Source organism: Dysidea avara, chromosome 8, assembly GCF_963678975.1.
Source record: "Dysidea avara chromosome 8, odDysAvar1.4, whole genome shotgun sequence".
Classification (NCBI taxonomy): domain Eukaryota; kingdom Metazoa; phylum Porifera; class Demospongiae; order Dictyoceratida; family Dysideidae; genus Dysidea; species Dysidea avara.
Window position 1 is genome coordinate 11,308,157 of NC_089279.1, and position 13,066 is coordinate 11,321,222.

Below are 13,066 nucleotides of genomic sequence, written 5' to 3' on the forward strand. Positions count from 1 at the left end.
TGTGTGTGTGTGTGTGTGTGTGTGTGCATGTGTGTGTGTGTGTGTGTGTGTGTGTGTGTGTGTGTGTGTGTGTGTGTGTGTGTGTGTGTGTGTGTGTGGTGTGTGTGTGTGTGTGCATGGTTGCCATTGAGTAGTACCTCCTAGTGGTTAGGAACTGGCAGAAGTACTCACACAGGTTTGGAGTTTGTGTATTTAGTCCAGGATGTCATCTGATGACATCACTTAACATTCACCACTCTTGTGTGCCTGAGGAAGTGTTGCAAGTCTCCCGAGGCAATTTCCACCAGAAATCCACACAAAGAGAAAAACAGCTGTTTTAACAGCTAGCATGTGGAATGTATATTCCATGGTGGATATACTGATTCTGCGTGTGTGTGTATGTGTGGTGTTTGTGTGTGTGTGTGTGTGATGTTTGTGTGTGTGTGTGTGTGTGTGTGTGTGCGTGTGTGTGTATGTGTGGTGTTTGTGTGTGTGTGATGTTTGTGTGTGTGTGTGTGTGTGTGTGTGTGTGCGTGTATGTGTATGTGTGGTGTTTGTGTGTGTGTGTGTGTGTGTGATGTTTGTGTGTGTGTGTGTGTGTGTGTGTGCGTGTATGTGTGTGTGTGTGTGTGTGTGTGTGTGTGTGTGTGTGTGTGTGTGTGTGTGTGTGTGTGTGTGTGTGTGTGCGGGGTTGATCTGCTTTAGTACTAATTAGGCAAGGACAGACTGTTGAGAGAATATCATTAACTTACCAACGTACACATTTACAGAAACACTAACACTTATGAAAATAAATATAACACCAAGAACAATACTTGTCTTATCATAACAACCACAACAGTTTGGCAACAATGTATAAATCAGGTATGACACAATTCAGTAAACCATTGATATTTTCTACCATATGAACCCTACTGGCAATGTCAAATAATTACAAGACTGGGCATGTATGCACATACTTTTGTCAACTTTTATGACTACTTTTGGCCAATATGCTAAGTTTAAGCTCTTATTAAGCCTTTGTAGTACAAGTTACGGAAACCAGATATGTATTCTATTCCATTATTGTGATATGACCTAGTAGTTAGTGAACATATGCTCTGGCTTTTGCAGGCTTGGTCACATAAACCATAACTCTGCTGCTATAATATACAATACTGTGGATGAAGGTCATCCATAAAATTAAAGTATCATACATTAACTGTGTTTTTACTTCTTGATGTAGTTTGCAGTGCAACCTGTATACCTGTGTGTCTTCTGTTGGTTGAACATATTGGAGTAGAAAATAAGGTCCTAAGAAGAATATACCAGTGGTTACACACTGTTTACATAATGTCAGGAGATTAAATAACTAAGTGGTTAACCTCTCCCATCCACTTTGTTTGATTACTACCTTTTGTAGATAGCAGACATCTGAGCTGACTGGAATAGTTTGTTGGGAGTGGGCATCCTGCTCTGGCAAAAGCAAGTATGTAAGCTGCTGGGTTTTCCCACAGACTATTACTTTAAAACATAACATTTGTTGTTATTTTACTAGTTACTAGTCCTCCACATTTTGGTGTGCATACTCTTGCAATTTGTTTTCTTCTACCAGCAATGTAAAACCCAGAAGTGGTAGAGTGTGAATAATTTATGGTTTGACTTGGGAGGTATAATATGGATCAGAAAAGTACTGGATGTTACTATAACATGTCTCAAGTTTCCTGGTCAGCTAATGTACAATTTTAGGCCCAGAGGAGATTGGCCATGTGTCATCATTCATATTGAGATTTCAAAGAAATATTAAACTAATTCAACATTGACACCTCAAATTGGTGGCAAATATTCAAAAGAAATGGATTGCTTATCTACAGACACGTGCAGTAATTTGGTGCAACAAGTTTTGGGAGCAATACAGTTTTTGGGAGTGTAACTCAATTCTGTACTAGAATATGTATAACAATGCAAAGACTGATGCGTGGCCACAAATTAAAGCATATACTAACTCATCACCATGGCAAATTGCACAATACGTGAGATCAGAGTACATCTGATTGGAGAAAGACAGTATAAAAGTGAAGGAGGTTATATACTAACTCAACATCAGTTGTACAAAGTTACACCGGCAGAGAGTTTCAGAAGTGAGACACCATGGTCAACATCTTACTGACATTAGCTGCATTTGTGGCCTGCACTATTGCTGCTCCTGTTGATCAAAACTGTACAATGCCTACTGACTTATTTGCTTACTGCAACCATTCAGTGAATGCCATAGAACTAGATAACAGTGTGCAAATACTCTAAGTAGAATCAGACATTATGATAGATCTGCTGAAGACAGTGTGCAACAAGACAGTAAGTAATCATGACAATATTTTGATGAAGTGTTGTATATGCATATACTATACATACTAACAGTACATGATTTGGGTATTATATACTCTGTAAATTTCAGGTATGTGGAAACGACTGTGATCTTCTAACACAAACTGTAACAAGTGACAGAGATGAACAGAATGATGCTGTCTATGGTTGCATGCGGACATTAAGAAAGCAACTGTTGTTATTAGATGATTATTGTACAACTGACAACAACACAGAAGATAATATAACTACCTTAGTGTCCATTTTGTGTGAAACTGTCTGAAGTGAACTCCACTGGTTTACTCAGAAGATGACTAATTCTGTAAGAAAGGGCTAATATTATATGATTTTAATTAACAGTGTTCACTTTACCTGTTAGTAAAACCACCCCCTTGGAAATAAATATATCTTAATGTACATATAAGGCCTCCCATTTTGGAGGCCATCTTTTGACCCAATGGTAATTCTCACTGTACACTTAATCACAAACTCTTTTTATCACTTTACAGCTTGAAATTGAGAAGTGTGGATGTAATGATCACTGTAACTACACACCTGGTATAATGTACAAGAAACCTGAAGAGATTCCAGTGGAACAACTTCCTTGCAAATTCTACTACACTGTAGCACTTACTCAGAGTATTCTAGATATGATACGTAGAAAGAGGAACATTTCACAATAGTAATAGTTATTTAGGATTTAAACTCATAGAGTTTCTTATTTCATTTAATTTGTAGTCTTATTAATTCATTAAAATATTTGATCGAAGGATAGACGTTATTGTAGCCAAATTCATAATAAATGTGATAATGTATTGCTGTTTGTACTATAAGAATGGGTGGTTGATAGCTGGGATCACAAAGTCCCAAAGGCACACTACAAATGTAGACATCCTGCAATACATCCATCACAATGATCTTAAAAGTAATTAAATCAATCCTTGACCTCCCACCAAGTTTCTAAAAACAGTACAAGTTTTTGGTAGTGTTCCAGCTGCCTTGTAGTAGTAGTATTCACCAAGCTTTATGATTTTTGTAACTTCCAGTAACTTTTACTAAGCTGTATTATGTTGGCAACATCCAGCTGCATGTCCTGGGGGTTGTCGACAACAAACTAATGACTCCTTACATTTTAATTACTGCCGTAATCTTTGAATCTTGATAAAATACAGTTGGTGGTCTATATAGTAGTACACATCACATCTCAACTGTTCCTTATGTAAAATAGACACTTTTAATTTTGATCTCACCCATCTATCATCCTATAAGCCATATTAGTTTGAAGCATGAAAGATTTAGCTAACGATAATTTTATCAGAGCAGGGCTTAACATTGATTCAGGGTCTGTACTGAGAGCAAGGTTCAGGGGCTTGTGTAATAACTTTATTTTGTGTGACACCATCTAGTATGGTAGCACCATTCCACATATTGCTATGTACCTGAAAGATGTGGTATACATATATGTATGTACACTACGGAAACGCTTTGGAGATATGAAGTCCAGAGTGTATTTGTACTTGAAGTAATCAAATATACACTAGAATAAACAACAATATGAAAACTGATAGTGAAAATATGTCAACAATATGTCAAGGTTATGTAGAAAACATGTTTTTGCTTATAGTCAGATATACCGTGCCGGTCAATTTGACAAATGAGTAAACTTTTAGTACACCAAACGTTTTTTCTAATTTATTTTTACAAGGATGACAGCATCAGCCAAGGGCTGTTTTTCAGCTGTGCCATAAATTGCACATACATATGCAATATGTTCCTGGTTAATAGCTGGGTGGCTGGAGCAATGGGGGTAAAGTTTCTTGCTCAAGGAAACAACAGTAGTAGTAAGTCCTGAGCATCTAACCTGGGACCTCTTGATCACCAGGCCAATTTCCTACCACCTGGGCTACTACTGCCCCCCAATGTTGATAAAAACTTTTTAAAAGTGTGGTTAGATCCAACATCTTTTGATTTTAGTCAACATTTAATTCAGCACAAAGCTGATGTGGCCGATTCCTTCCATCAAATTTCCTATTTTATGGTATTAGAATTCAAGATAAGTTTTAAGAAAATGCTACACAGCATTGTCAGTATCACACATCCCTAATTCACATATTTCACATAACCTCATCATCAGCTAAATTAAACAGAGCAGCAATGTTGTTCCCAAATTAGGAGTGTACCAGTATAAACAATGATATGAAAACTGATGACAACAATGAAAGCATGTGAAGTTATGAACATGATAATTCCATGTTGTGCAATAGGTGTGATCAGGGAACACATGTATATGGGATAGAAGGAGGATAGTGAATAAAGTTACTTGCCCAGCATCAACACTTAATGTGTATACAAAGTTATAAAGTTACAGAAAAGATTTTCAGAAGTGAGACAACATGATGAATATTTTACTGAGTTTAGCTGCAATTGTGTGCACCATTGCTGTTGCTCCTGCTATCCAAAGCTGAACAATGCCTCCAGACTCGTTTGCTTACTGCAACAAGTCAGTGAGTGCTGTACAATAGCCTGCAAATGCTCCATGTAGAATCAGATAATATGATAGATCTGCTCGAGACAGTGTACACCAAGACAGTGAGTGTTTACAGCAATTTAGTATGCATATTCACCCCCTGACCATGACTTACACAGTTATCTAACAAATGTTAGGTATGTGGAAACAACTGTGATCTACCAACAGTAACAGTAACTTTGTCTGACAACAGAGATGAACAGAATGATGCTGTCAATGGCCAAATGAGGAAACTAAAAAGCCAACTACTGTTACTAGGCGATTAATGTTCAGCTGAAGGCACCACAAAAGATGACAAAACTACTTCACCATCCTCCACACTGTGTGAAACCATCCAAAGTGAACTACAGCAGTTTACACAGAAAATAGCTGTCTATGTAAGTATGCAGTAACTTAAGGTTATAAGAGACCACCCCCTATATTATATATAGACAGTCCTAGTCAAAGTGTGTTCATAAATAAGGACACCTTATTGTCAAGATCATGTTTAGGTGTCAAAGGTTGCCAGCTGGTTATAAAATAGATTTCACCACATTTATAAGATATTTTAATTGTTCTTACAGCTTGAAACTGAGAAATATGGATGTGATTCTAAATGCTCCTACCAACCTGATGAAACACCTATAAAGATTACCGATAGGATACTCGTGGAAAAGTTACCTTGCAAATTCTATGACACTGTAGCGTACATTCAAACTCTTCTTGTAACCATTCATAGAAAGTAAGTCGAGTCACAAGAATAGTGATCAGCTCAGCACTTATAACTCTACAATATACAAATTGTTCAGTATTATTTCTTAACTATGTATACAATTACATAATCTGTATAATATTTGTTTAATCATTTAATGACAGGATAATTGACATGTGAGCTTGTCATAAGCTATACAGATAAACATTGTACTGTACAAATACAAATTTTTGAGGGAAGCAAAATCTGAAGATTTTGTGGTTACTTGGCTATCCATGGAAATTTCATCCTCAAAATTAGAGGATTTGCTTTATAACATGTAACCTGGAAAAACGAGTGATCCTAATAAAACACAAATTCTGTGTTGATCAATTTGACAAATCAGTTAACTTTTAGTACATCCAACATTGATAAATACCTTTAAAATGTATGCTTATAGATCCAAGATCTTTTGATTTTTGTCATGTAATTAATCAAAGCTGATGAAATATGGCCGATTCCTTCCATCAAAATTTCCTATCATATACAGTATCAGATATTCAAGATAGGTTTGATGGAAATATTACAGTATAAAGCATTATCACTTACGTATGTCTAATACACGTCCTACAAAACCTCATCATGAGCCATGTACGTAAATAAAATGGCACAGTGATGTTGGTCCCAAATTAGGAGTGTGCCAGTAAAACAACAATATGAAAACTGATGACAACAATGAAAGAGAAGTTATGAACATATCATGTTGTACAATAGGTGTGACCAGGTAACATATGAACATATGTATATGGTATAGAAGGAGGATAGTATAAAAGCAAATGAAGTTACTAGCCCAGCATCATCACTTGGTGTGCTTACAAAGTTACAGAAAAGAGATTCAGAAGTGAGACAACATGATTAATATTTTACTGAGTTTAGCTGCAATTGTGGCTTGCACTATTGCTGCTCCTACTATCCAAAGCTGTACGATGCCTCCTGACTTGTTTGCTTACTGCAACAAGTCAGTGAATGACACAGAACTGGACGATGGCCTGCAAGCACTCTATATAGCATCAGATGAAATGATAGATCTGCTCGAGCCAGTGTGCAACTTTACAGTAAGTGTTTACAGCAATTTAGTATATGCGTATACACACATCTGAACAGTCCATGACTTGTATACTTATTCCACAAATATTAGGCATGTGGAAATGACTGTGAGCCACCAATACAAAACTTGTCAGATGACAGAGATGAACAGAATGATGCTGTTAATGGCCAATTGGAGAATCTAAAAAGCCAACTACTGTTACTAGATGGTTATTGCTCAGCTGAAGGCACCAATAAAACTACTTCACCATCCTCCACACTGTGTGAAACTGTCCGAAGTGAACTACAGCAGTTTACACAGAAAATAGCTATCTATGTAAGAATGCAGTAACTTAAGTTTAATAAGAGAGCACCCCCTATATATATATATATATATATATAGACAGTCCTAATCATAGTCAAAGTGTGCTAATAAATGAGGACACTTTATGGTTAAGAACTTAAGATCATCTTTAGGTATCAAAGGTTGCCATCCAGTTATAAGAATAGATCTTACTGCATTTATAATTTATTCCTTACAGCTTGAAAATGAGAAATGTGGATGCAACTCTAAATGCTTCTACCAACCTGATAAAACATCTATTATTCTTGAACATATAATTGTGGAGAAGTTACCTTGCAAATTTTACGTCACTGTAACACATACTCAAGCTCTTCTTGCAAAGATTTGGTTTAGTAGGCTAGACGAGTCACAGGAATAGTGATCAGATCAGCACTTACAACTCAACAATATGCAAATTGTTCTGTATTATTTCTTACAATGTATACAATTACATATTCTGTATATTTGTTTAATGATTTAATGACAGGATAATTGACATGTGAGCTTGTCATAAGCTACACACATACACATTGTATCATACACATATAAATTTTCGAGGGATGCAAAATCTGCAGATTTTGTGGTTACTTGGCAATCCATGGAAATTTCATCCTCAAAAATTAAAGGATTTGCTTCATAACATGTAACCTGGAAAAATGAGTGATCCAAATGAAACACAAAATCCTGAGATTTGTTTATCTGTGAATATCATGTTCCTGGAAAACTTTTAAGGTACACACATTGAGTAACACAATATATACACACACATAATAAGTGTATGATGGCTTGTATTAAAGTGAGTAATGTGTTACAACATTAAATTTGGCAATGTGTAATAGCTGAAGTTTCCTAAGGGCAAATATATTAATAAGCATACATAGGATATAAGCATACATTGGATATAAGCATACATTGGATATAAGCATACATAGGGTATACCATTCTTGCATCATATGTACACTACATATGAAACCCCAGCCCCTTGTGTTTGACATTGTACTTACCTCCATTCTGTGCATTTATAAAGCATTAATCACACAGTGGCTAATGTATGTGTAATATGTGGTGGAGAAGCCATGATATAATAGTACTATAAAACATTCTAATACATAAATAGCATACACCTCACACAGCCTTTCTTTCAACCACCCAATTCTTCGTGTGGCTTTTTTTGCATACTTTTGTGAATGTGACAGATTTCATAAATGCCATGTATCCATACCAGCTAGAAATTTTCTAATTTTCCTTAAACCAGAAACACATAGCTATATTGCCAATGACATGGTCCTTGGGTGATTTAACAAGGACAATGGTGGATAAGCTCTACAATCACATAAATTACCTTTTGTGATACATAATAATGGTTATGGATTTTGTGTTTTTCCTTCAACTGTGATTGTTTTTTTCCTGTAAATGTTTCAAACCAATTTTCTATACCAACAATTAGCTAGTATACGAAGTCGTCCACTGCAACAGTTTTCCCACAAATTTTCATATTGTAGACTAACCACAAAACTTATATACTTCTAAAGATTTGTATTATGGTATGTGTGTGTGGAAATTTTCATGCAACACATTGTATTGTATTGTATTAATGCTTTACAGTGACCAGCACTGAAGGTCTGCCACATACACTTGGTCAGAACAATGTACACACAGTATTCAACATATTCACAATGTAATGTAGCTAGTAAGAATTACAACGTTTTATCAACTGTTACAGTATAAACACAGTCAACCTTTCTTTACTGCTTAGCAGATAGAAATATACAAGTTTCACAGTGGAACATATACAAACATAATAATACCATACAGTATGATAGTACTGTATAGTAGAGACCACAAAGGTGTCACCCAAAACTAGCCTCACTTTTCCCTGACGATGATGAGGCAGTATTGGTTAGGCAAAACCAAGCCCAAACAAGCCTTCAACAATTTGCTACAGAATTTAAAAAAATTTATTTAATGGAATTTTCCAGTGACTGACTGACTGAGTAACTGACTGAGTAATTGACTGACGCATAACAGCTAAGGCTACGGGCTTGATTTTTTCACTGTTTGACATCAATTTGGCCCAAGAGGTGCCTTTTGGCATACCACAGTATGTACAATGCATTCTTCATGGACTTACCAGCGTCCTCCTTTGTGTCCCATTCATCTTTGCTGACAGAGAAGTGTCAATTTGATATGAAGTCCAGAGTGTACATGTACCTGATGCAATCGAATGTACATTAGAATAAATCATAGCACAAAAACTGATGGTGAAAATATGTCAACAACATGTTGAAATTATGATTTTGACTATAGTCAGATAGCCATACTGTGCTGTACCGATGTGATCAATTTGACAAATCAGTTAACTTTTAGTGTATTAAACACTGATAAAAACACTTTTAAAACTATGTGCTTGTATCCAAGATCTTTTGGTTATTGTTAACATCCAATTAATCAAAGATGATGAAGTGTACGTGGATTCCTTCCATCAAAATTTCTTGTCATACAGTATTAGATATTCAAGATAAGTCTCATGGAAACACTCTAAAGTATTATCACATACCTCAGGGGCAAATCTAGAAATTTTCAGTATGAAGTTTAGCCAATAGAAAAGGCCATAATATAATACAATATATATAACTTTTTGTAATTTTTATCACCCAGATGAATCGTAGGGACGCGTAATATTTTAGGGGTGGTTTCTGGAAACCTAAGAAACCCCCTGAAATTGCCCCTGTACCTCTAATACATGTTCAGTTTTACAAAACCTCATCATGAGCCGTGTACGTGAATAAAACAGTGCAGTGATGTCAGTCCTAAATTAGGAGTGTACCAGCATAAACAAGTAAAAACAACAATATGAAAACTGATGACAACAATGAAAGAGAAGTTATGAACATATCATGTTGTACAATAGGTGTGATCAGGTAACATATGAACATATGTAAATGGGATAGAAGAAGGATAGTATAAAAGTGAGTGAAGTTACTAGCCCAGCATCATCACTTGGTGTGCTTACAAAATTAAAGAAAAGATTTTCAAAAGTGAGACAACATGATTAATATTTTACTGAGTTTAGCTGCGATTGTGGCTTGCACTAATGCTGCTCCTGCTATCCAAAATAGTACGATGCCTCCTGACTTGCTTGCTTACTGCAACAAGTCACTGAATGACACAGAACTGGATGATGGCCTGCAAGCACTCTATGACGTATCAGATAATATGATAGATCTGCTTGAGCCAGTGTGCAACTTTACAGTAAGTGTTTACAGCAGTTTAGTATATGCGTATACACACATCTGAACAGTCCATGACTTGTATACTTATTCCACAAATATTAGGCATGTGGAAATGACTGTGAGCCACCAATACAAACCTTGTCAGATGACAGAGATGAACAGAACGATGCTGTCAATGGCAATTTGGAGAATCTAAAAAGCCAACTACTGTTACTAGATAATTATTGCTCACCTGAAGGCACCAATAAAGCTTGTTCTGCTGAAGGCACCGATAAAACTATTTCACCATCCTCCACACTGTGTGGAACTGTCCGAAGTGAACTACAGCAGTTTACACAGAAAATAGCTGCCTATGTAAGAATGCAGTAACTTAAATTTAATAAGAGAGCACCTCCTATTATATAGACAGTCCTAATCATAGTCAAAGTGTGCTAATAAATGAGACACCTTATGATTAAGAACTTAAGATCATCTTTAGGTATCAAAGGTTGCCATCCAGTTATAAGAATAGATCTTACTGCATTTATAATTTATTCCTTACAGCTTGAAAATGAGAAATGTGGATGCAACTCTAAATGCTTCTACCAACCTGATAAAACATCTATTATTCTTGAACATATAATTGTGGAAAAGTTACCTTGCAAATTTTACGTCACTGTAACACATACTCAAACTCTTCTTGCAAAGATTTGGTTTAGTAGGCTAGACGAGTCACAAGAATAGTGATCAGATCAGCACTTACAACTCAACAATATGTAAATTGTTCTGTATTGTTTCTTATAATGTATACAATTGCATATTCTGTATATTTGTTTAATGATTTAATGACAGGATAATTGACATGTGAGCTTGTCATAAGCTACACACATACACATTGTATCATACACATATAAATTTTCGAGGGATACAAAATCTGCAGATTCTGTGGTTACTTGGCTATCCATGGAAGTTTCATCCTCAAAAATTAAAGGATTTGCTTTATAACATGTAACCTGGAAAATGAGTGATCCAAATAATACACAAAATCCTGAGATTTGTTTATCTGTGAATATCATGTTCCTGGAAAACTTTTAAGGTACACACATTGAGTAACACAATACATACACACATAATATGTGTATGGTGGCTTGTATTAAAGTGAGTAATGTGTTATAACATTAAGTATGGCAATGCGTAATAGCTGAAGTCCTAAGGATAAATATATTAATAAGCATACATAGGATATAAGCATACATTGGATATAAGCATACATAGGGTATACCATTCTTGCATCATATGTACAATACATATGAAACCCCGGCCACTTGTTTTAGATGTTGTTCTTGCCTCCATTCTGTGCATTTATGAAGCATTAATCACTCAGTGGCTAATGTGTGTGTAACATGTGGTGGAGAGGCCTTGATATAATAGCATTCTAATACATAAATTGCATAAACCTCACACAGTCTTTCTTTCAGCCACCCAATTTTTTGTGTGGCTCTATATGCATACTTTTGTGAATGTGACAGGTTTCATAAATGCCATGTTTGATTGAGCAGTCACACATGTAGTAAGTCACAGGGTTATCATGTATGACCAGCCTCCTCTGAGTATGTCATTACTTCAGATCCATATCCCATAATAAAACAGTTGGTAGGACAGTCAGTTAGTTCAGTCAGCAATCTATAGCTATCATAGTTCAAATTAATTGTACTTTGAGAGAATGTCTCCCCAACCTTGACAGTTCAAGAAATAACAAAATTCCTGCAGCCTAAATGATAATTCTAAATAGTAGGAAATCTAACTGTAAGACACTACAGTAAACCAATAATATTCATATTCACAAGTTTACAGAAACAAATTGATAATTATGAAAGCACAGCCAAGAAGAACAATTGCTGGTTGATTATAATAATAATAACAGCAAAGACAAAACTATTCAGGTAAAACAGAAGTGATAAACATGCAGCTATACATATATTACTCACAAAAAATCTACCATTCAAATCCTATTGGTAATTTCTAAGCCTGAGTGTGATTTTGAGATTTTGAGATCTGCAATGCTACTAAACACATCAGTGATATTAGTGAGGTGTGTTGTGTGTTGACTCCCTCAACTAGAGATATACAGATATATCTGCTTTATACAGGGTGTCTAATCATTTTAGAGAACCTCTCCAGAGGTCTCTTAGTGATTTCAAAGACCTCACTATCTCCCAAAGAGGTGCACGTATTGCTGTACAATTATAGCATGACATGTCTGGAACCATCCAATCTTTCCTTTGATGTAATAGAAGTGAATTATGTTACAAAAAGGTAACATTCAAGTGTAAGGAAAAATTAGGAATTGTACCAACCTGGTAGAGGGATTATTACAATAAAAGTGTTTATACTAGGACCAAAGTGCAATTATTGCTATCTATACCAGCTTGAAACTTTCTAATTTTCCTTAAACCAAAAACACATAGCAATGGTATAGCTATGATGCCAATGACATGGTCCTTGGGTGATTAAACAACGACACTGGATAAGCTTTACAATCATATAAATCACCTATAATGGTCATGGAGTTTGTGTTTTCCTTCAACTGTGATTGTTTTTTTTTCTGTAAATATTTTAAACCAATTTTCTATATCAACAATTAGAATACGTAGTTGTCCACTGCAACAATTTCCCACAAATTTTCATATCGTAGACTAACCACAAAACTTATATACTTCTAAAGATTTGTATTATGGTATGTGTGTGTGGAACTTTTCATGCAACACATACACTTGGTCAGAACAATGTACACACAATATTGAACATATTCACAATGTAGTAAGACGTACAACATTTTATCAACTGTATAAACACAGTCAACCTTTATTTACTGCTTAGCAGATAGAAATGCACAAGTTTCACAG

The 13,066-nt window shown here is 35.5% G+C and overlaps 1 protein-coding gene across 1 annotated transcript; it reads left to right on the top strand.

The window, feature by feature from the left end:
- Positions 1-6,413: 6,413 nt before the first annotated feature.
- LOC136262754 (uncharacterized) lies at positions 6,414-7,431 on the top strand. Its single transcript, XM_066057148.1, has 3 exons — positions 6,414-6,634; positions 6,718-6,942; positions 7,148-7,431. The coding sequence occupies exons 1-3, from the start codon at positions 6,431-6,433 to the stop codon at positions 7,325-7,327; spliced, it is 609 nt and encodes a 202-aa protein (XP_065913220.1). The 5' UTR covers positions 6,414-6,430; the 3' UTR covers positions 7,328-7,431.
- The last annotated feature ends 5,635 nt before the right edge of the window (positions 7,432-13,066 follow it).